Source organism: Mangifera indica, chromosome 3 (assembly GCF_011075055.1).
Source record: "Mangifera indica cultivar Alphonso chromosome 3, CATAS_Mindica_2.1, whole genome shotgun sequence".
Lineage (NCBI taxonomy): Eukaryota > Viridiplantae > Streptophyta > Magnoliopsida > Sapindales > Anacardiaceae > Mangifera > Mangifera indica.
In genome coordinates, this window is record NC_058139.1 from 1,132,808 (window position 1) to 1,157,838 (window position 25,031).

The 25,031-nt window shown below is 35.1% G+C and overlaps 4 protein-coding genes across 6 annotated transcripts; 3 read left to right on the forward strand and 1 right to left on the reverse strand.

The window, feature by feature from the left end:
• Positions 1-769: 769 nt before the first annotated feature.
• Positions 770-6,863, forward strand: LOC123210849 (potassium transporter 3). Of its 3 annotated transcripts, XM_044629338.1 has the most exons (10): positions 770-989; positions 1,095-1,183; positions 1,348-1,591; positions 1,684-1,932; positions 2,040-2,090; positions 2,606-2,866; positions 2,953-3,005; positions 4,177-4,288; positions 4,776-5,030; positions 5,526-6,863. In XM_044629338.1, exons 2-10 carry the CDS (start codon positions 1,151-1,153, stop codon positions 6,617-6,619), a joined length of 2,352 nt encoding a protein of 783 aa, XP_044485273.1. In that variant the 5' UTR covers positions 770-989; positions 1,095-1,150; the 3' UTR covers positions 6,620-6,863. The 3 variants fall into 3 exon arrangements, with proteins under 3 accessions (XP_044485273.1, XP_044485274.1, XP_044485275.1); XM_044629339.1 differs by lacking the exon at positions 1,095-1,183; XM_044629340.1 differs by lacking the exons at positions 1,095-1,183; positions 1,348-1,591.
• Positions 6,864-7,253: 390 nt separating this feature from the next.
• LOC123210850 lies at positions 7,254-9,874 on the forward strand. Its single transcript, XM_044629341.1, has 4 exons — positions 7,254-7,648; positions 7,765-7,917; positions 8,358-8,429; positions 8,898-9,874. The coding sequence occupies exons 1-4, from the start codon at positions 7,502-7,504 to the stop codon at positions 9,564-9,566; spliced, it is 1,041 nt and encodes a 346-aa protein (XP_044485276.1). The 5' UTR covers positions 7,254-7,501; the 3' UTR covers positions 9,567-9,874.
• Positions 9,875-12,014: 2,140 nt separating this feature from the next.
• LOC123210902 (putative cell division cycle ATPase) lies at positions 12,015-17,951 on the forward strand. Its single transcript, XM_044629396.1, has 16 exons — positions 12,015-13,055; positions 13,413-13,534; positions 13,637-13,725; positions 13,840-13,875; positions 14,059-14,152; positions 14,265-14,307; positions 14,396-14,496; positions 14,782-14,846; positions 14,961-15,457; positions 15,541-15,628; positions 15,716-15,853; positions 15,931-16,505; positions 16,598-16,736; positions 16,815-16,883; positions 16,993-17,112; positions 17,610-17,951. Exons 1-16 carry the CDS (start codon positions 12,838-12,840, stop codon positions 17,721-17,723), a joined length of 2,508 nt encoding a protein of 835 aa, XP_044485331.1. The 5' UTR covers positions 12,015-12,837; the 3' UTR covers positions 17,724-17,951.
• Positions 17,952-18,615: 664 nt separating this feature from the next.
• Positions 18,616-20,900, reverse strand: LOC123211207 (reticulon-like protein B2). Its single transcript, XM_044629790.1, has 5 exons — positions 20,257-20,900; positions 19,625-19,805; positions 19,400-19,541; positions 19,179-19,248; positions 18,616-19,070 (listed from the first exon to the last, which is right to left on the reverse strand). Exons 1-5 carry the CDS (start codon positions 20,465-20,467, stop codon positions 18,901-18,903), a joined length of 774 nt encoding a protein of 257 aa, XP_044485725.1. The 5' UTR covers positions 20,468-20,900; the 3' UTR covers positions 18,616-18,900.
• Positions 20,901-25,031: the final 4,131 nt, after the last annotated feature.

Here is a 25,031-nt window from a genome sequence, read left to right on the forward strand (position 1 = left end):
TGCCTATGTAATACACCGGCATTTCTGTTCATTCAAACGAGCTATTACCCTTCATACCACGACAGTTGCCTCTCCACAGATGATAAATAATTTGAGTCATACTGCAGGTGGAATGGAAGAATTAACTACGAAGAGAACGTGGCGACGATGAGAAAAGGCAATCCGGATATTGTATCAAGCAGACGGGGAAAGTGAGCCTATTACAGTTGCCATGTTCGGTGGCTCTAATTCTTGAGTCAACTGGTTTCTTAATGCCTATGAATGGTGTTTCAACTGGGCATAATTCCATGCGTATGTTTTAAATCAGTATGAGTTTATTCCAGAATCACACCCATCTTTAACAATTCCTGATGTTCTGGTGATGAATGTCGGTAACAATTAATTATAAACTTTCATTTTTATTTTAATTAATTGAAATTAATATAAATTATAGATATATAGAGTTATTTAATTTAAAGAATTTTTTTTTTGCAAAAAATTTAATAATGATACGTGGAAAAGTAACTTCTCCATCATTTTGGCCTTTTTTGCTTATAAAGAGTTAGACCATTAAATTTGTAGGTCTATCCGTTATAATCATAGTTATTATTTAGTGTCTTATGATATATATTTTATAATATAACATAATATAGTTAAAAATGATATATATTTAAAAATATATTAAATTAATATATCATAATAAATATATTATATAATATATATTATTAATGCAAATTTATATAATTTAAAAATTATATATATATATATTATCAATAATTGTCATACAAGTAAATCAGGGAAAATCTAATCGATTTCTTGATTGAAAAAATTCTAACATCTTCCGGGCCCCGTTCGACCAGACTAGTGAACAGGACGCAAGATTAACGACGTAGAGAATCAAGTACGCGCGAGGTTTGGATCAGTTCGTTACAACAACGTCAGACGGATTCAATTACACTTCTGCAGAGTCCACAGTTCATGTTCAGACCAAATCTCATTCCAATAAAATGGTGAGTTTTTCATAACTTCCCCGACTAAATTCTGCATGTATTTTTATAGTTTCTCTTTTTAGTGATGGGTTTGGATGAAATTATTGATCTTTTGCTTTGACCCAGTTTGAAGAAGATAAATTTTGAGGAAATGCAATGTAAAAGTTGTTGCATTTTGACTAATGGGTTCATTTGAGGGTAAAAAAAAGATGCAGGTGATTGCAAACGTGGATAATTTATTAACATTTGATTCGGTTTATGTGAGATTTCATCTAGTATGGATTTACCTTGGAAGTTAATTAATTGGAATAGTGTAAAAACTTAACCTTAATGGGCTGTGGATAATGTGTTTGTTTGGTTTTGATTGGTGTTGAATCAGGTTGACAATAAAAGGACATGTAAACAAATCCTCCTTTTAGCATATCAGAGTTTCGGTATTGTGTTCGGTGATTTGAGCATATCTCCCCTTTATGTTTATAAAAGTACATTTTCTGGAAGATTGTGTAATTATCAGAATGAAGATGCAGTATTTGGGGCATTTTCCTTTATTTTTTGGACTTTCACTCTTCTTTCGCTGTTCAAGTATGTCATTATTTTGTTAGATGCAGATGATAATGGTGAAGGTAAATTCTCACGTTTTTCCAATGGGGATCTTTTATAATTTTATGATGTTTTCACGAAAGATTTTGTGGTATTTCTGTCGGAAAATTTGCAGGAGGAATTTTTTCTTTATATGCATTGCTTTGCAGACATGGAAAATTTGGTTTACTTCCTAATTTTCAAGCAGCTGATGAGGAGCTTTCTACATATCATGCCCCTGGTTACTCGAGTAGAAATATGCCTTCCTCTCCATTGAAATCTTTCATGGAGAATAGCAAAAAAGTAAAAACTGGTTTACTTCTTGTAGTTTTGCTTGGCACTTCCCTGGTTTTCTGTCTTGGTGTCCTCACACCAGCAATATCTGGTAAGGGTGCTTTCCTTTTACCCCTATAATCTCTTATACTGTATCCTCCATTCATTCTTATTTAGCTCTTTGTATAGCTGTGCTCATAAATTTTCACTGTTTTGCAGTTCTTTCATCCATTGATGGGCTGGATGTCAAATTAGATAATAAGCATGGTGGTGAGTGCAGCTTTCTGTACAGAAGAGTTTTCTTCATTTTGTTTGTTACCCCCAATCTCCTAATAAGAATGTGGTTCAATGCTTCTGAAGCCAGCAATAATGTTGAGAGGTCATAATAAAAGTACTAAAGTTGTTTATTTCTTTCAAACGATACTGTCTTAAAGATGTTGAACACCTACCTTTTCACTTGCTAAGTTTTAAATAATGGAAGAGAGAAAGTTTTGGTCTCTCTGATGGTGGGATATTGCTGGTGTGGTCTTTTGCAATTATCAGAGAGACCAAACCTTTCAAAAAATGAAAGAGAGAAAGGTTTGGTCTCTCAGACAATCATTTGATAAACTCCTATTTCAGATGCTTTTTAGCACTGATAGCAAGAATGTTGCGAAAGGGAACAGCACAAAGATGGGAACATTGAACAAAGATTTGAATGAATTTTCCATTTCTTCCACGTGCATTCATCCATCTTAGATTCATGTCATTCCATTCAAGAGACTAACATTTCTGCAAATATCCAGGTATGGTGGTTTTCATTGCAAGCCTTGTATTGATTGGCCATTTTGTTTTGCAATACCGTGGCACCTACAAGGTGGCTTTCATGTTTTCTCCCATTGTGATTTTATGGCTACTGTCCATTGCTGCTACTGGCATCTACAATATTGTCAAGTGGAATCCAAGAGTATATCAGGCTCTTTCTCCATATTACATTTACAAGTTCTTTAGGGAAACAGGAAAAGATGGTTGGATTTCTCTTGCAGGAGTACTTCTATGTGTTACTGGTAAACATGACATTTGGAATTTGTTGAAGTACAGTTAATAAGGTTTTCTGTTACTGGATTCAAGTTGCATCTCTTGTCAAGTGCAGGAAGTCAAGCTATATTTCAAGACCTTGGCCAATTCACAGCTGCATCAATTAGGGTATGCACTTCCGATGACTGTGAAAGATTTGGCGACTCAATGAGAAATTAATTAATAACCAGTTGTTAATTTAAATTCTTCTTCGGCAGTTTCTTTAATAGTTCCTGAGGTTTCTGCTTAAGGTTCTGGACTTTCCTTGAGAGGTGCATCAGGAAAATCTTTTTGAATTTGTATGAATAGAGGGCAATATACTGTCTTTGAACCCTCTATGAGCAATCAAAATGATTATAGTATTTGATTTGATGTTACCCCCAATTGAGACCCCGTAGTGTTTCATTTCTTAGGACCATGTGTCATAAGCAATAAAGTCAGTACCCCAAATTCTTTTTTAAAAATTTTTGGAATTATCCAAATATAAAATTCCAATTCTTTATCTGTGTATGTGTTGCTTGAGCAGATTTTTTTTTTCTTCTGTGCTTATGAGAAACTTTCTCCGTAATCTATTTGTCCAGGATGCATGTGTTGTTTTTGGCTTTTGTCAGGGCAGAAATTTTCCTTTCTTAGATTGATGTTTATCATCACTGCTTATTTTTATTTTTATTTTTTTTGGGGTTAAGAATCATCACTGCATGTTAAGGAGGAATGAAAACATTCTACTCAAGTTCTCAATCTCATTATGTTGGAGGGAGAGATTGCTCTTGGTGGTTTAATTTCTTAAATAATTGTTTTGTACTCTGGAAATATCATGGTTTGCTTGACTATCATAAACATTGACATGCCTAGTTATCAGGGACTTCACACATTGAGACAGTTATTCAGCCTTTTTTTTTTTTTCTGAGCAAGCTCAAATCTTTCTATGACTAAACAATGAAGCCATGATTATTGGAATCGTCATGGTTGTAACCATGAAGAATTAACTTCCTGGCTTTAGATAGATGATCAATCAAATCTTGCATGGTCATATGCATAATTGAAGAAGGTGAAATGGAAAATGAGTTGAGAATGCTGATTATGCTGTCATCATGTAGTTGAGCTATTTGGATGCTTTGATAAGTCTCTTAAAATATGAAGCTCAAAGCTTGCACATGACCTGGCAGCTCATTTTATATCAATAGTTCCTATTGTTGTGTTAGTTGGATGTAATCATATAACAGTTGTTCTAATTATTCATTTCCATGCATGCATTCTCGTTTCTACAAGAAACACTGATAGAAATTGTTATCTTGTGCAGCTTGCATTTTGCTTTGTTGTTTATCCATGCCTAGTACTTCAATATATGGGACGAGCTGCATTTCTTTCAAGAAATTTTTCTGCACCAATGAACTTTTATGCTTCCATCCCAGGTAAGCCTCTCTGACCATTACGGTATTCTCTTTGTTATAAAACTTGCTTCTCCTTTACTTTTACCATTTTCATGGTCATGTATGAGGCCTTTTGAAGCTGTCTAGTTCTGTTAGTTTTTAACAGTTTCTTATTAAATACCATATTGTAAATTTCAGAAAAACTTTAAAACACTCTTAATTTTACTGAAGTTTCATGCAAAATACTGTCAAATATTATTTCCCATCAAAATAATAATTATCTTAGTTCAAATAGGGAGATGAAAGGGCTGGTTAGACTGTTTACATGGTGATTAGTTAACCGAGAATAAGCTCATTTTCATCTCTCTTTTTATATGCACACACAATGATGGTAATTTATTCACTACAATTGTTGAAGTAAAACATATGCCATGTTATAACATTTCTAGAATCATATCAGTTCATGATTTATTCCATTATATAATTTATATTTGTTTTTATTAACTGAATGTTCTTGACAAATTTGCAGATCAACTGTTTTGGCCATTTATTGTCTTGGCAACTTTGGCTGCAATTGTTGCCAGTCAAGCCGTCATCTCTGCCACATTCTCAACTGTTAAGCAATGCTATGCGTTAGGATGCTTTCCTCGTGTCAAGGTTGTACATAAATCAAGATGGATCCGTGGTCAGGTGTACATCCCAGAGATAAATTGGGTCCTTATGATTCTCAGTCTGGCTATCACTTTAGGTTTTCAAGGCACAAATCGATTGGCAAATGCTTATGGTAAGCCATTTTTGGTCCAAGAAACCTGTGAAAGCTTTGACAGGAAGCTTATTTTATAATGACCATTTTTGTATAGATCTGATTAAATTTATAAAGGTATCAATTTGTAGACTTTGTGATGCTTTGTTTTCTATTAGAAAAATTTTTCTCAAAGTTTTCTTCATTGTTTATGATGGACTTGAGCCTTGCATGAATTACAAATGTTTGGTTTTAGAATCCATGATTTCTTTGCTTTGAAAACTACTTGAATAATGCACATGGTCATGTTGGTGATGGGAAACTTCTGTTGACAATATGGTGGAGGGGAAAAAAAGTATTCTACGTCATCCATTCTGTTTTCCCTCAGTCCATGATTCATGGTCATTGAATCTACTGCTGTCTTTTTTTCTTTTCTACATATGTCTCAATGCATTTCAGCTGGAGCTTTTAGTGATAAAATAGTATATTGGTTAATTTTTTTTTAATCTGGAAAATAATTTGTCTACCTAAATTCAGGGTTGGCAAGCATGGCTTTGATGTTTATAACAACATGGTTGACAACTATGGTCATCAACTTTGTATGGCATCGGAGTCTCATATTTGCCCTTCTGTTCATGCTATTCTTCGGATCTATTGAGATCATCTACCTCAGTTCGGCATTTGTGCAAATTCCCAAGGGTGGATGGACTTCTGTCATGCTCACTGCAGTCTTTCTGGTCATTATGTTTGTGTGGCATTATGGCAGCAGGAGGAGGTATTTACATGATCAGCATAACAAAGTATCCATGAAATGGATTCTCAACCAAGGCCCAAGTCTTGGGATTGTTAGGGCTCCTGGAATTGGCCTCATCTTCACTACATTGGCAAATGGAGTCCCAGCCACGTTCACCCATTTCTTAACCAACCTACCAGCATTTTACCAAGTAGTTGTTTTCATCTGTTTTAAGACTGTTCCTGTTCCTTATGTTCCTCATAAAGAACAATATCTCATTGGCCGGGTTGGCCCCAAATCTCACCGGATGTACCGCTGCATTGTTCGAAGTGGCTACAAAGATGTCCAGAACAATGTAGATTTTGAAAATGACCTTGTGATGAGCATAATAGAATTTATCCAATTGGAGGCCGAAGGCTTTGAAAACCCAGATGCTTCTGTGGATGGTTGGCTAGCAGTTGTGAGGACATCTGAGAAGTTTGGCAAACGATTGGCAATTTCCGAATTTGACAACAAAGACGAAAGTAGCACAAGTTCGAGACCCCCATTTATTGCAAACAGCAGCAGATCACCTGCTCTGCAGAAGTTGAAGTCCTTTTATGAGTGGGAAGCATCTCCCAATTTAAGGCCAGTAGTTCAATTCAAGTTGCTAGATACAAAACTCAAGGAAACCCGCGTGAAGGAAGAGCTCTTGGAGCTTATAGAAGCCAAGTATGCTGGTATCTCATATATTACAGGCCACGCTCGTATAAAAGCCAAATGGAACGCATCATTCTTGAAGAGATTTGTGATCAATGTGGCCTATTCATTCCTGCGTAAAAACTGTCGATCCTCGTCTGTGGTCTTGAGCATACCTCATATTTGTTTGATTGAGGTTGGTATGAACTACTATTTATAATCCAGTTGTTGGGTGTTTTTGTTTGCTACTGGAAGAAGCTCTCCTGCAGGTTGGCTATGGAGTTGTGAAGCCGCGACATTTTTGTTTATTGTGCTCTTTCTGTAGTTTCCAAACCGATTGTTTCCATTAAATTATAATTCATTGTTGCAAAGGGCCAAAGGCCTTCCAAGTTATGAATGGTGAAAAGTGATGGGATTTTGAAGCCATTAGGATTATTTTATCAGGATTTTAAGTTTGTTTTGAATTTTCAGTCCAAATATATCATGCTATGAATGGAAAGTTGTATGTATCTTCACATTGTATCTTAGATAATGTGAAAGCTGATTCTGCTTACTTGCAGTAATTGCTATTAATTAATTAATAAATCTACTTCAGAGAAAAATATTATTATTTGTCAATCATCTTTTCTTTTTCTTTGGTAATTCAAGTATGCTGAGTTCAATTTTTTGTTACACATTCTAGATTATAGGGAAGCTTAAAATGAGTTATATTCGAATTTGATCTGCATCTTCTTGCAACTATAAAACTCTTCCGGACTGACCAACAACAAACAGTCTTTAAGAATTACAAGCCCAAACATAGGCCCAGCTGACTACAAAAAATATCTTTGAGTTTGGAAAAATGGCACTTAATTGAAGTCTGTGTATTCCTGTGAAGAGAAGAGTAGCTGTAGGCTCTGGGCTCTAGCTCGTCTCTCTCTCTCAACTGTAAAACAACCACCACCTTTTGCCCTTCTCTAACTAACTCCAAAATTTCCATTTCCCCCATAAAATTAGGGTTTTTCTATTTTCTGTTGACGTTTTTCTCTAATTCTGATTCCTTACTTCCTCCGATGCTATTTGTAACTATAGCTTCGACTAGGGTTTCTCGTAACGATACCCAATGTTGAACTCTTTCTCTCATTTTCTCTCTCACCGTCCCATTCTCTTACCTTCCGTTTCTAAACTTAGGGTTTCCAATCGACCCGCCCCGTTTTCTTTCTCTCGTACTTGTCGGATCTTTGATTCCAATTTCAAGTGCCCCAGAAATGTGAGTACATGTTGAACTATGCTCCTCCAGTGTTTGTTTAAATTTTAAAGTTGAATCAGGTAGAGTTTTAATGATTTTTTTAATTGGGTTTTAATTATTTTGTCTGTGCTTTGTAGAAATGGAAAATTTCGTGTTTTAGGCACGAGGAAATATCAGCAGAAAGTTCAAAGCCTGAAATTGTAGAACATTTGTTGCCAGAGGAATTGGTTAAACCTGAATTTGAGAAGTCAAAATCCGGTAAAAGAGATTGGGCATCAACTCTTCGAGAGGTAATTTAATGTGTGCTGTTAGTTGATTTTATGTACAGTCTTCTCAATGTTATGCGCCATTGGGTAAATTTTATTTATGGACATCTTTTTGTCGCAATAATCTAGGGTTTCACATAGATGACCAAATTGAACTGATGTCTTAGCAAAGCTGAAGTAATAGTGGAATTGAGAAGAAAAGTTTAAAGATTTGCATTACAGATTCTTTAGGATGGTTTCCAATGATTTAAACAAAAAGGAAGGAACTGGTTTTCTTATTAAATTCTATCCAAATGTAGTATGACATGTTTTGGGATATATTTTTCTGTCATTAGTTTCAGGACATAAGATTGTTTTGCCTACCATGTGGACTGTGTATGAACACAATCTAAATTGAGTTAAAAATAGTACCAATATCTTGAGATTTATCAATGTGTTTATAAATCATATTGTTTATATTTCAGGCTGCAGATGCACTGTTAAGGGCCATTGGGAGCCGGTGGACTGTACCATGGACAGCAGAAACTATATTACAAGTAAGTGTTTCAACTTAACTGCATCAAGTTAACGTTGTATGATAGTATTTTGTTCGGAAAATGGAGCCGTAACTCCTGAGCTTTATGGCTGTCATTTGTTGTTGAGGATGAGTTCTTAACATTGAAGATACAAAATGTGCTTCTTAAACATGAAGAAGACAACAATAATTGCAATCATTTGCTAGTCATCCTCTTCAAGATAAGATAATATTAAAAATAATGATTTTGTGTAATGGATATCTGAACTTGGATGAACACATTTCCATTTGTTTACCAGCTTCCTGGTATTCTGGTCAACGATATCATTTAAAAGGAGGAAGAAAGCTACCAACAACAGCAATTTCCCCCTAATCTTACTTTCGAACTGTTCAAATTTAGCTGCAGTACACTCTTATCAAATAAATTATACTGTTCTATTTAAAATATGGAATTGATTAAGGTGGCAATGACAGTGTATCTGGCGTGCAGGTAATGCTTTTATGGGTTGCGGCATTTTGGTTTATAGGGTCTTGGGTGATTCCTTTTGCAGCCCATATAGCAGGTTTCAACAAGGATTCTTTAACGTTTAGAGGACAGGCCTTATTCAGCCTTGTGACTGATGTAACTGAAGGACTTGCTGGCATTGCTATCCTCCATCGCTGCCTGTCTCAGTTTCATCCCCTACCATCTGATTGGTTTAGATTTAGTTTGAGGGGAACCTGGCAATTTGATGTTGCACTGGGATGTCTCATGTTTCCTCTGGTCAATCGGCTCTCACAATTCAACCTGAATTTGTTGCCCCTCATGCCCTCTGCACCTGTCACCATCTCAAGTGTTGAGCAGTCAATAATGGCACGGGATCCGGTTGCAATGGCTTTATATGCAATAGTAGTGTCGGTATGTGCTCCTGTCTGGGAGGAGATTGTCTTTCGGGGTTTTCTTCTCCCTTCATTGACCAAATACATGCCTGTATGGTGTGCAATACTGGTGAGTTCAGTTGCCTTTGCTCTAGCACATTTCAATGTACAGAGAATGCTACCGCTTATATTTCTTGGTGTGGTGATGGGTCTTGTATTTGCACGATCAAGGAATCTGTTGCCGTCTATGCTCTTGCATAGCCTCTGGAATGGCTTTGTGTTCTTAGATTTAATGAGATAGCCTTTAGTTTTGTACTTCACATGTAGTTCAGTGCTGGGTCAAACCAACGTCGATGATGCGTGTATTCAGGCCAATGAGTGGGCTATGCGCCTTCCAAGAGCAGTAACCTTACGCGCCTTACAAGAACAACTGCTTGCTTTGTATCGTAATTGTTGATTGGTTAACGTCCCCAACCTGTGTATAGGTCAACTGAATTAATGTGAGAAGATCAGTTGATACTGACTGATAGTACTGTAATGTTAAAAGAATTGGCCTGTTTCTATTGTCGATGTCAATCATTATATGAGCAGTAAAGCAAAAAATTACATAAACATTGAATCTTATTTTGTCTTAAGGAGATCTTCTGTGTTATCATTTTAAAACTGTATTTGAAATTGGCGGACAACTGCTTGTTTATAAAAATATGCTATGGCTTGCCGAGTGACAGGAAAGATTCCAAGCTAATAAAAGAAAGAGTAAACATTTCAGGACCACTTGATGAAAGTGCTTTGGATAGTTCTTGATGTATGTTTACCTCGGGCTTGGCCTATTTGTTGGATAATATTATTTTCAACCCCCCACTGACGATACAGTTTATTTCGCCGGCAACTCTCATATAACCATGTGCGTAAGTTCAAGATGAGTATTAAGGACTTGAGTGAAGTTGGAATTGACTCTTGTTTGAGTCTAATTTGATTCGAATTCTCTTCTCAGATCAAGTTGAATATTTTTATTTTCCTCAGATTTTGAACAAAAATGAATTTAAAAATCAGACGTTATGTCAGAAGTGGTTTTGAACCTGCGTCCTTGGACCACCAGGCCATCCTGAATGATGCAACAACCGGATTACTCTTTACAAAGCTTTTATCATTTGTCTTCACATCTGATACTCTATTCAGGCCAAGCTGTTGCCTCATCTCCTCGCTCTTTCTTCCATAATTTTATTTTTCACACCGCCCGCCCTCAGTGTTGATTTTCAACGACTTAACTCAAAATAACATGTGAATCTGATGTTCAACAGATGACTTCAATATAACATAACTAAAATTCTAAAAAGAATTTTGGTTACACAAATATTAATATAACAGTCAGATCAATTTGATCTGATGGTTGAACTATAACTTAATACATTTTACACGAATTAATTTATTTTAATAATTAAAATAAATTATAATCATAACCTAAATCAGATTTGTAATCTATTTCTTATATAAAACACTAAAGATATTTGCATTACCCCAAATGAATGTTTATTTTTTTAATTGCATGGTGGTTGGGCAGGGTGAAATGAATGTGCCTATTTTGTAGAATACCCAATTCATTCAAGGTGGCTTCTTTTTTTTTTCTAAAATTTCCCCCACTTGCATCGATTCCATCTGAAGAAACTGTATTCTGAAATTCTGATGCTGCATACAAATTAAAGTTTCTGAGATTACCAACCGTTTGAGCCCACCAGCCTCACCAACCAATATTATTGATGCATCTACAGAGCAGATATTTACAGGAGGATTATGTAAAGCTGAAGCAAGATGATCTCATAATGTTCTTGTCGATCGAAAGTAATTTGTTTGTGTCTATTCATTCATACTCTGGATCGCTTTTCTGATTTAATTTCTTATACAAATGTGGCCAGACAAATACAAATTTTTTTACACGAATGTTTCCAAATGGTTCAAATTTTACCCATCAAAGAAGATTCGGAAAGATCAAGATTTTTTGAATATACAACTATGGTTTTTTGTTATCATAGGATCATTTTTCATGATACTGTCAATTATAATTGGGAAGCAAAACAATTACCATCCCCCCATTTTGAAACATGTGTAACCCCTAACTTCTTATCCTATAAATTTAAGATAATGCAGAGATTGAGGAGACATTTTTTATATTAATACTGTTATTTTATCAAACTGTATTCAAAATTACTCAAAAAATTTTACAGTGGGTGTAAGCTTCCAAATAATAGGATGAACCATGTTAAAAGCATCCGGTCTACGTAATCTTTTGTATTGAATTCCACCATACTCCTTGCAGATTTAACATCAATAAATATTAATAATGCACTAGCATTAGTTATTGGATCAGGATAAACCACAATCCAACCACTAGAACCCTCCTGATCCGCAGCTAAGGAAAATAAACAATTTTATAATGAATGATTAATTTAAACATTAGTTTTAATATTTATTTTAATAGTTCATTAATCCCACCATAGGTTTGAACCGTTTCGATCTTTTCACTGTGTAAAAGTCTGGCCCTGCTCTGAAAACAGAAAGTGAATGATCAGCTAAACTTTGCAGGCCATTTTGCCAAAAGCCAATGTCACAGATGCATGCATACATGTTCCACTTGACATGGCCTTCATTTATTGGAATCCTGGCTGCCATGCTGCCACTCATCGCCTAGGCAATGAATCTTTTAGACAGTATCATGCATTTTTTCTGAAACCAACGTAAACCACTAAACTAGTGTGGCAACATCGCTCAGGCGTGAATTCTTCCTCTCAAATTGCGCAAGTTTTGATGTTCTTTTATTTTAACGGTTGATCAATACGCACAATTGTCAAAATCCTGCAATCTGCTCTCAATTTTTATTTCCAGGCGGATGTATTGGCAAAATCATATAAATTCCAGGGAGAGTTTCGGCAAGGCATCTTTGAATTTTCCTTTCCTAGGCAAGAAGAAATCTTCTGGGTCCATTGGTCTACAACCCTGAAACAGACCTTCCCATCATCTATACCATAAGGCGTCATCATTTCCTGATGAATGGCTCAGATACATCTCAACATGTGCACTGTGTAAGCTTATCCGATTCGAATTTCGGCTCTCAGATGCTTATATTTGTGTGTGTCAAGTCAGGTGGACTGCAAAAACTGTTCAAATCCTGACACGTTTGCAAATTTATGTGCACCCACCAACCTCTTAATGCCTTTAAAAATTCAAAAACCGAGGGACAGCCCATGAAAAGCGGGAACTGTCAGCAGCCTTCGTATTTGTAAAATATTTCCCTTCTCTCAATTGTGCTCCGTCGACCCTTTACGTGTCTCTTGATCCCCGTCTTTCGCTTTTCTCTTATAACTCACCGTATAAAAACTTCCATAACAGAAACTGATTAATAAAAAATAGCGGTTGTATGATAGTTCGCTTATATCGGAGGAGTCTCAGTTTAGTGTCTGAATAAAAGATCAAGTTTTTTTCTTTTTGTGAAAACCTTGATATGAGATGTTAAAGAAATAACTTATCTTTATCTTGATTATATAAGAATCTGTGTTGATAAATTTTGTTGAATAAAAATGGAGGCAAAAAACGTAGTGTTGTCAGCCCTGGGGGTGGGCGTGGGGGTGGGAGTAGGGCTAGGATTAGCGTCTGGACAGGCCATGAACAAATGGGCTGGAAAAGATGTGTCTACATACGCTATCTCTGCGGAGAGATTGGAGAAAGAATTGATGGGACAGATTGTTGATGGCAGAGAAAGCAAGGTTACTTTTGATGAATTTCCTTATTATCTCAGGTCAGATTTATTTGTCTTGTAGTTTATATTCATTTCTTTTCTCTGTTTTTTTGAGAGCCTTTATGCAACTGCCTGGAAACTGATTGTAGTTTATATTCAAAGTCAGTTTTCTTCTTTGTATATTCAAGCATGTTAAAAGCTTAGAGTCTGATCTTCAGGATTCTTTTTTCCATCTCTACTTGTCTCCATGTTTTATTTTTTATCTGTTTGCTTCGCTATGATTAAGTATATGTCTGAGGCTATAACATGAAGAGATATGCAATGGTTGATCATGTTCATAATTAATGTTGATGATGATGATGGTCTCCTGGATTGATGCATATTCTGATGTCATTATCTTCTTGGTTGCAAAAACAGTGAGCAGACTCGAGAATTGCTAACGAGTGCTGCCTATGTCCACTTGAAGCATGCGGAAGTTTCAAAATTTACTAGAAACCTTTCCCCTGCTAGTCGGGCTATATTGCTCTCAGGACCTGCAGGTTGGTTATATATTTCTGGCATGAATTAAGTACATCCTTGAATTCTTTTCTTGAGATTAATAATTATAAAAACAATAACAATCCTTGCATTGTTTCTTGAAGAGCTTTACCAACAAATGCTTGCCAAGGCTTTAGCCCATTTCTTTGAAGCAAAGTTGCTGCTGCTAGATGTAACCGACTTTTCTCTGAAGGTGAGAGTTTGTGCAACTTCATTCTGTTCCTTTGTGTCAATACTTTCTTTCTTTCTTTCTTTTTTTTTTTTTTGTAATTTCTTAGTAATGATTGAAAGAGCTTGTTTGGTGCAGATTCAGAACAAATATGGCAGTACCAACAAAGAATCTGTAAGTTTTGGTATCTTGATTTGGACTCATTTTTCTTGTTTGTGCATGGAACCTGAAGTTACATACTTCTATTGGCATGATGATTCCAATTATTTATGAAAATTTTGAACTGAAAAAGTGAAATGAATTACCACTTCAACTTGGAGCTATTTAATTTTCAACATACATGATATTGTTTTGTAGTCTTTCAAAAGGTGCACTTCAGAGAAAACCCTGGAGCGACTGTCTGGCCTTTTAGGTTCATTTTCACTCCTTTCTCCAAAGGATGATCACAAAGGTATGGTTGAAAAACTATGTAATATTTGATTATCATAATCATTTATTTATTGAAGTATCATGATTCTTCTATCTACCAAGAGCTTCTATGGATTAAATAATTCTAATTGCAGGCACATTGCGAAGGCAAAGCAGCGGTGTGGACCTCACTTCATGGTTTGTTTGAACTTTTTTTTTTTTGGGGGTAATCATTGGAAATATGCAGAAGACATTTCCTAATTTTCTGTTGTTCCTGTTGTTTCAGGGGAAATAAAGGTTCTAGTAATCCTCCGTCACTACGTAGGAATGCCTCTGCCTCAGCTAACATCAACAACCTCGCTTCACTTAGCAACCCGGGAAATCCAGGTTTCTTTTCCCTTGAGACTCGTATTATTGGAAGTTCTCATTGCTAGATATTAGACATTGTAAATCTGGTGCTACAACCAGAACTGGGGTGGCACTAATTTATGAGGATGTTTTTTCTAACGTGTACCTTGGAGGATACCAGTAAAAATAAGCATGCATGCCTCTTGATAATGGTTTGTTGTTTGACTGCATTCCCTTAGGAACTTCTCATATTGTCCGTGTTGAATGATTCTTTCTCATCGTTCATTTTCTTTTGAATCTAATAGTTTTTCTGAACTTTTCCAGGTTCTCTCAAAAGCACAAGCAGCTGGTCTTTTGATGAGAAGCTTTTGATACAGTGTCTTTACAAGGTATCTGTCACTTGGGAATACATTATGCACACACTCAGTTGAGTGCTCCTGCACATTTTCATAATTCTCTATCAATATTGTGATGGATGAATTTTAATTCTAAATTACTGGCAGGTTTTGGTTTACGTATCGAAAACCTATCCCATTGTGCTATATCTTAGAGATGTGGAGAAGCTCTTATTTAGATCTTCGAGGATATATAACTTGTTTCAGAAAATGATAAACAAATTGTCTGGATCAGTGTTGATCCTGGGTTCACATATTGTAGACCTGGCTAATGAGACTACAGGGGTGGATGAGAGGCTAACTGCTCTTTTTCCTTACAACATTGACATCAGACCTCCGGAAGATGAGACCCATCTTGTCAGCTGGAAGACTCAACTGGAGGAGGATATGAAAAAGATCCAAGCTAAGGATAACAGAAACCATATAATGGAAGTGCTTTCAGCAAACGACCTTGATTGCGATGATCTGGACTCAATCAATATGGCAGATACAATTGTTCTTAGCAACTACATAGAAGAGGTTGTGGTGTCAGCAATTTCTTATCATCTAATGAGCAACAAAGATACTACTTACAGAAATGGAAAACTGGTTATATCATCAAAGAGGTAAGAGTAGTAGTTTACCAAATGAATTTGGTGCTTGCACCATTGACATTGTATGTACTTATATTAAGTCCGCTGTGATGCAGTTTGTCTCATGGATTTAGTATATTCCAAGAAGGCAAAGCCAGTGATAAAGGTTCATTGAAGTTGGAAGCAAAAGCTGCACCAGCGAAGGTTTGTTATACTTCTCATCCCTGTAAGCATAGAGATTGTTAAATAACTGCTGTGATTCAGCATGTGCTTCTTGCTGATTTGTAACAGGAAGGACAGCCAGGGGCTGCCGGTGGGAAACCAGAAGCTGACGCAGGAAGTGCGAAACCTGACAACAAAAGTGAAGCAGAAAAATCAGCTTCAGTGCCAAAGAAAGATGCTGACATTCCTGCTGCATCAAAAGCCCCAGTGAGTTTTTTGCTTGTCTCTGCCCTTTTCATAGATGTTCCATGTTTATGTTGCTGTGATGACTGATTTTGCTTCAGAAACAGGAAGTTCCTCCAGACAATGAATTTGAGAAGCGCATAAGGCCAGAGGTCATACCAGCAAATGAGATTTCTGTAACATTTGCTGATATTGGTGCCTTGGATGAGACTAAAGAATCTCTTCAGGAGCTAGTAATGCTTCCTCTTCGTCGCCCTGACCTCTTCAAAGGCGGGCTTCTAAAGCCTTGCAGGGGAATATTGCTTTTTGGACCTCCTGGCACAGGGAAGACTATGCTAGCAAAGGCCATTGCCAAGGAAGCTGGAGCAAGCTTCATTAATGTATCTATGTCTACAATCACTTCTAAATGGTTTGGTGAAGACGAGAAAAATGTTAGAGCTCTGTTCACGCTGGCAGCCAAGGTCTCCCCAACTATTATCTTTGTAGATGAAGTGGACAGCATGCTCGGGCAGCGAACAAGAGTTGGCGAGCATGAAGCAATGCGTAAGATAAAAAACGAGTTCATGACTCATTGGGACGGGCTAACAACAAAGCAAGGTGAGCGCATCCTTGTTCTTGCTGCTACCAACAGGCCATTTGACCTTGATGAAGCCATTATTAGGCGTTTTGAGAGAAGGTAATTCAGCTTATCAGTAATTCAGCACCTTGCATACATTTGTAATATAATTTCTAGGCAATTTTTGTACTAATCCTTACTCTATTCAACAGAATCATGGTTGGTCTTCCAAGTGTGGAGAACAGGGAAAAGATTCTGAGAACTCTATTGACCAAAGAAAGAGTGGCTGAAGGGCTAGACTTCAAGGAGCTTGCAACCATGACTGAAGGATATAGTGGAAGTGACCTTAAGGTATACTTTTTCTTGTTCTTCGTTTGGACTTGCTTAAATTTTATGCTACTGATTTGGGATATCATTGCTTGAAAACAGAATGTGTGCACAACAGCTGCCTATCGGCCTGTCAGGGAGTTGATACAACAAGAAAGACTGAAGGATTTGGTCAGTGTCCTGTTTTTCCTGAGGCTTTCTTAATGTATTCAGAAAGAGGAAATTCCAGGCTATATATGTTTATGGAACCAATTTCTGATTCTCAAACTTTACTTTGCAGGAGAAAAAGCAGCGAGCTGCAGAAGGGAAGAATACTGAAAATGTTTCAGAGGTGAATGAGGAAAGAGTCATCACTCTGAGGCCACTGAACATGGAAGATTTTAAGGTGGCAAAGAATCAGGTAAAGCAAGCAAAGCATCTCCGACCCTTTTTCTGCAAGATCATTTTACATAATATACATCAATATCCTGCTTATCACTGGTATGAATTTCATGAAACACTCATCGTCAAATCTTGCATTGACAAAGTATGGGAGAAATGTATTAATAGGTATACCGTATCTCTTGAGGATCTTAAGTGACGATCGGTCAAATAACTTATAAACTCTTGAATTATTAAGACATATTTTGAATAACAAAACCAAAAAACAAAATTATGACAAATAAAATGTCTGAAATGAATAATATCTTGAAAGTAGATTATAAGACCAGAGAAATCTCATGTGAAAATCTTACATTTTTTCAGAGATATTAACAGAAGATTGTTTAAATAGAATGTGAACTCTTAAATTGTTGACTTGTTTTTTGTTTAAAAACTCAAAGGCAAAACTACAGAGTTCAGACCATTGAACCAAAATGTAACGCTGCATGACATTTTTTATTTGCAATGTGGGTTCAGGTTGCAGCTAGTTTTGCTTCGGAGGGATCCATAATGGCCGAGCTGAAGCAATGGAACAATCTGTATGGAGAAGGGGGTTCGAGGAAGAAGGAGCAGTTATCTTATTTCTTATAAGACATGGAGGTAAAACAAGCAAGGAAAAACCATTTACCGGTTTCATTTAGAATGTGTAATAACAATATTATAGCTAAAGCTTTTAAAAAAGATTGTTGGTGGAAAATGTAATCCAATAATCAGTAGGAAAAGATCTTCCACTAGAACAGTTTGTAATATTTGACAATTCCAAACTGTACTATCTTTTGTATTGTATCGAACTAATATAAACAGGTTGTTATCTTTTTATTCTATATAATTAAATAATTTTAAATTAAATATAAAATAATACATAATCACATAATATTATAATAATCTAATAGATTCAAATCTCAGCCAAAAATTTTTTTTTAAATTAATTCTTAGATTAAATTATACCAGTATAGAATCAGGGAGAAATTATAAATTTTTATGCTGTTTAACCATTGTTACCTACTGTTAAACCACAACCAAGGTAACTCAACAGGTCCCAATTGGTAAAACTGACCTGAATGATCTGATCTAGGTTTCAAAACCTGACCCAAATTCCCTCGCTTGATGATTTCAGAATATGCTTGAACAAGTCTCTAAAATCTAATATTATTATTTTATAATATTTCATAGAAAAAAAAAGATATCATTGATTAGATTCTTTTAAATTAAAAATAAATGATATCATTTAATCTCTTGATGACCTTTGGGTAGGTAACTCTCCTTCAGGTTTCCTTCTTCACATACAAATAAAATATTGCTCACTCAACTCGTCGACCTGATTTTGACAAACTCGGGTGCTTATAAGATGAATCTAGACTACTAATGTTTTCCTAGCCTTAAAGAATGCAACTCGAATAGACAAAAGACATGATAGGATAGGAAATAAATACCACCCTAACTCTTTAAGCAAGGGCAAAACCATAAAAATTTGCAACAAAAATTGGAACATGATGTACAATGCATTAATAGAAAATCAACATTATAACACATCACCGTATCACTTGTTGCATATCCAAGGAAAAAGCTACCACATGTAGCAAAAACAAGGAGGAAAGGAAAAAAAAAAAACATTTCATCCACATAAAGAACCCAACTGGCCTAGAACAAAATAGGATGAAAACATGGTTGCAGCTAACATTGGATGAAGTTTAATAAGTAACACCTAGATTAATCACTTCTACCAAATGTATGTCAGAACCTACAGACAACCATAACTTACACCATTCTAAACCTTCTTCTTATCCTTCAATGGCCCCCTAGGAATCTTACTTAACACCTTGGCATCAAAGACAGCATATTGCTTCTTGATTTGCATGCATGCCTTCTCAGAAAATGAGTCCACCTGATCCTCATGCATCTCATATAACACAGGCACAGTGTGAAGCAGCACAAAAGCTGTTTTACCAAAACCATCAATAACTCATAAACCTTTACCCAAAAAACAAGAAAAAAAATGAACTCATAAAATCTGTTTTTTCAATACAAAAGTAAACATTCCATTACCTATGTAGAACAAGGCTAAGAAATTGCACCAGCTACCCACAATAGACAAAACCCACAAGCCAGCAATGACCTAATTAATCAAGATAGAATTCCAAATCAAAATTTCATTTTACAATTAGCTATATATTGTCGCCTAAAAATTCACGAGAATTACAAAAGTATACAAACCCCATCAATTCATGCAAACCACAAGTACCTAAAATTATGCAAGCATAACTTACAGATAGGAACTTCTTCAGGTCCCTTCCAGAGGCAATGTCTCTCAGAATGGAAAAAGCCCTGTTAATCTCAATCCTAAGCGCAGCAGCCACTTGTAAAACAGGCTCCTCAGGGATATGAAATTCAGGGATGCGAGGAGGAGACCTAAATAAAAGATTAATGCTAAGTGATTCATCTAAACAAAAAATATAACAACAAAACTGTTAAAAAAGACATCAACAGCTTACTTGTTGAGGAACAAGGTGGCGTTAGACCACAAAAAAAGCATGGCAAGTGCCACTATCAAGCAGTGGCAGACAAGCGTGAGAAGGTGGTATTCCATCAATTCAAACAAAATCCATATAACAGTTGCAGTACCAAGTACTCCAGCTGATATCTTCTTGTTCCTCCACAAGAAAACATCCGCCGCTGTACAAAATGTACCAAATTCGATCTATTCTTAAATAAAGATAAAGCAAAATAAATGAAGTAATTTTATCAACATTCAACATGGCCATTTACTTGAACTTTCAGCCACAACAATTGAATATTAACAAGAAATCTTCAACCAAAAAAAATTAATAAATAAAGCAAAAGAAGGTTTTAGTGGGATTTCTTGTGAATGATTAAAAAATTAACTTTTTTACAACCAATCGCATCAACACCATTAACCATCAAAAAGAGGAAAAATCCCAACCTTTTCAGCTAAAACATATTAATTTCATCAATCAACAGAAAAAACAAAGTTAATCTATAACTAACCAGATCTACGTAGATCTTTTACTAAAACATCAACTGAAAAAATTAAGTACCAAAATGAGAAATCACTGGTAAAACTAATTTAAAAAATTCAAATAAAAAACTTTCAGAATAAACATACGTTTTCCACCACCGAGAACCTTGTGAACAGGCTTCTCTCTTCCAAAGAGACGAAAACCCTTGTCCTTCATGGACGGTGATGAAGCCGATTTCTTGTCATCGTCAGACTCCGACGACGACGATGAACTATCGTGGTCACGGATCTTTTCCGTTATCTTGTCCATCACCGATTCAACAGGCGATTCTTTGTGATGATGCTCAGCGTCAGCCATGGCTCGCCCTATCTGACTCACCGTTTTCGAATTCGAAACCTCAACTTTCAGAAATTTAAAAAATTACTTTCCAACTCTTAACGAAATAATTCCTCAGTTTTCCTTCCCCCTCTCACAGTGTGTCCCGCGATAAATTATAAATAGAATTTGTAGGTGACGGATTTAATCTTCACCGTCAAACTGAATGTCTTTGATCTTGTCCGTTTATAGGTTCGGATCCGAGACTAGAGGCTTGGAGTAAGACATGATGAACAGAAACGAGTGGATGATTAACGACCGTTAGATTTCACAGGCGTCGTACTGAATTTTATTACGTTAGGCGTTGCAGACGTGTCGAAAGAAGCAGCATTAGATGATTTTGAATGCATGAGATGACCTGACATGTCTCAGCCTATGAGCTTTGGACAGGTTAAAGCACTAGAGCATTGGATTATTTAATTTGATTTGTCCCTCACGGCACTAATCGGTCATATCCTTCGTGCCTAAGATAAGATACGAGAATAAATGTTGATGTTGTTGTAAATATAATTAAACAAAAATAAAAGAGAATTAAAATGAAAGAAGAATTCAGAATTGAAGTGAAGAATTGAAAGAAGAGAAAGAGTTTTTGGACAAACTCAGATGATTAAATTATAAAGGGAGATGGGGAATTTATAATCAATATTCATTACTCAATGAACCTAAAACTTTGACTAAACCTCAATTACATTAAATGCATTTCCATAACCCTTTTAAAAAATTCTTTCCTGCTTTGGAAAATTCACCTAATATAACACTCTTTATTAATTTTTATCATATACAGATAATTACATTAATTTTGTTAAGATAAAAACTAAAATAAAAAAACATAATTATTTAATATTTTATAAAATAAAGTTAAACATATTTGAATTATCTCATTAAAAACCTTATTAAGAAAATTTAGTATGATAAAATCTAGTGAAGAAAAAAAAAGTACAATACACATTTTATCTAATATGTAATAAACTTAAAAAATGTGTCTCATGATGAATGCTCTCTCTCTTTGTAGTCAGATTAATTTTGTTGTTTGTTAAGCCGTCACATACCGATATTATACACTAACTTTTCAAATATTGATGTCAATAATATCTTGGTAAATAAATCTGTAAGATTATCACTAAATCGTATTTGTTTGACATCAATCTTTTGATTCTGTTGGAGTTTCTGAGTGTAAAAAAACTTCAGTGAAATATGTTTGATTATACCTCTTTTAATGTATCTACATTTAATTTAGACAATATATATTGCATTATCTTCGTATAATATGAAAGAAGTGTCTAAAAAGAAGATAAAAAAATATTTGGTCTTGTAGTACGTTATCTTAATATCATTAGAGCTCTATTGTATTTAGTCCAATGCACTAGATCGAATATATTTTTCGTAGTAACTTTATTGGCCCAATTTAGTTCTGCACCATCTCGTCGCCACTAGAATGAAATCAAACATTTATTTTGTTACCTACGTAGAATTAAAAATTTGAACTTATTCTATTTTGTCATACTCTAATTTGGTTGGATATGTAGATGCTGATTTTTTGGTTTTACCCTCGTAAGGCTCATTAACAGACTAGGTATATTTTTACTTATAATAACACAACAATATTATGACGCTCCATCAAACAGACTTTGGTTATAACACTTCAAACTATTCAAAAATTTTAGGCCAGTCAATAATGCATATAAATACGTTTTGTCATCCATTATATCCAGAATACATGCAGTTTTCCTCCTACAATACACATTTCTTCTATATTATATAAAAACAATACATCATGTATTGCCCAAATTAGAGATGGATACATTAAAAGAGACGCTCCATCAAACAGACTTTGGTTACAACACTTCAAACTATTCAAAAATTTTAGGCCAGTCAATAATGCATATAAATACGTTTTGTCATCCATTATATCTAGAATACATGCAGTTTTCCTCCTACAATAGACATTTTTTCTATATTATATAAAGATAATACATCATGTATTGTCCAAATTAGAGATGGATACATTAAAGGAGACAGGACTAAACATATCTCGTCGAAGTTTTTTTATACTCATAAGCTCTAGCAGAGCCAAAAGATTGATGTTAAACAAATACAATATAGTGATAATTTTGTAAATTTGTTTACCAAAACATTACCGACATCAACATTTAAAAAATTAGCGTATAACATCAGTATGTAGCTACTTAATAAACAACTAAATTAATTTCACTATAAAGAGAGAGAACATTCATCAACGAGAACATCCATCAAGAGGGTCAAATTTTTTAAGTTTATCATATATTAAATAAACTGTGCACTATATTCTTTTTTTCTTCACTAGATTTTGTCTCATTGTGTTTTTTATAAGGTTTTAATGAGGTTGTTCAAGTATGTTCAATCTTACTTTACATGATATTAAATAATTATATTTTTTTACTTTAGTTTTTATTCTATTAGGTTTTTTTCTTAACAAAGTTAATAGAATTATCTGTAAATAGTGAAAATCTAAAAGAGAATGTTATATAAGGTGAATTTTTCCACCACATAAAAGTATTGTTAAAAAAGTTGTGAAAATGCATTTAATGTAATTGAGAGTTAGTCAAATGGTTGGATTTATAAGGTGGTGGGTATTGATTATAAATATCCCCCCTCCCTTTGTAATTTAATCATCCGAATATATATAAAAACTTTTCCTCTCCTCTCAATTCTTCACTTCAATAATGTTACTTTCTCTCAATTCTTCTTTCACTTCAATTTTTTTTAATTTTTGTTTAATTATATTTACACTGGTATAATTAATATTTATATTCATTTGTATTTAACAAAATAAATATTTATATTCGTTTTTTCACGTATTGTTAAAGTGAAAAGTATTAAACCATTTCTTAACAAACCAAACACTATGTACACTTTAAATTAACAAAAATTTAAAATACTATTTTTAGATTTCAAATTTACAGGAATGCTCTCTTATTTGTTTTCTTCCTTCTAAATAGTTTTGTTGACTTACTTCTACATTGTTGACTCTTTACTTCCTTATAAACCTAACTTTCACCACTCTCTTACCTTGACGAGTCATTTCAATGGTCGTCTTCTTTCTCATCACTTTCTTCCTTCTAAATGTAGAAAGAAGAAAGTGACCTTGACGAGTTACTTCCAACCTCACCACTTTCTTCCTTCTAAATAGTTTTGTTAACTTACTTCTACATTGTTGACTCTTTACTTCCAACCTCATAAACCTAACTTTCACCACTCTCTTACCTTGACGAGTCACTTCAATAGTCGTCTTCTTTCTCACACCCACCATCCCTTGTCCCTTTGTCACACGTTTGGTCAGATCTCATCACCACTATTTCGATCGATGAAATTTCTGCTGTCATCTCCACTTTATCCTGACAAATTATCCCACATTTCTAATCTCATAAGTCACCCTCTCTTTTACATTTACCATCTCTTATCTCTTTGCTCACAACTTTGCCTAACCCACTTCTTCACTGATCTAACCAATGCCCTACGTCCTGCTACTCATTGTTGTTGCCTCTTATGTTTACAGTAGCCAACATCTCCAATGATGGGATTTATTTCGATGGTTGAAAGCTGAGATTAGTTTGGGTGATTGAAAAAGAGTGCAAGTTGTGGGCTGATGAGATGGTTGCAATGGTAACAGTGGTGCGAAAATGGTGGCAATGGTGAGATTCTAATAAAAAAAGTGATGGCAAAGGCTTTTATAATTGAGATTCGAAGACTAAATTACAGATTTTTCGTAAAATGTTAAGGTGAGATATGTAAAATAGTTATTCCTTTTATTCGAATTGAGTTAAGGTTTAGGTAATACAAATGTGATTTATGCATTCATCGGTAAAAAGTGTTTTGAGGTCAAACCTAAAATGTTAATCACTATATATCACTCTATCAAAAGACATGAAACTAGAAAACTGCTCCATGATATGTAGATGGCCCTACATCCAGCTTCTCTGTAACACAAGCACTCATTAAAAAACTGCATTCATGCATGCGTTAGAAAAAACAGAAGAAGAAAGAATAGTAGACCCAATGCAGGGTAAAGGGAGACAGAAATACTCCATTGCAAGCCCCAAGGCTAAAAGACTTCGATAATTTAACAGGATAAAGGCGAAGGCTGGCATGACAAATTCCACCCATCTTGTAATTTTGACCAATAATAAAAGATAAATGTAGAGTCAGTGATATCTTGGTCACTATGTGTTGCCAGCTAACTAAAGAGAAAATCTGCAGTACAGAGACCCTATATGGTTTATCACAACCCCATTCTTTGGCACTCAACTTATCCTCACATCTCACTACAGAATTCACCTAAAGGGTAAGAGAAATGAAGGAAAGCTGAGAAACAGAGATGGAAATGCAGATCTGATTTTGTGAGAAGGCTTGAAATTTCAACTTAAACTGACTCAACCAACTTGATTTTGCCCAGTGACAGAAGTCCTTACTGATGGTACTAGTGGCGGTTGGCTCCATAGAAGTGAAGTTACATGACTTTGAAAATAAGGAAAGCATAATCGGTTAATGTTAGAAAAAGGATTTTGGG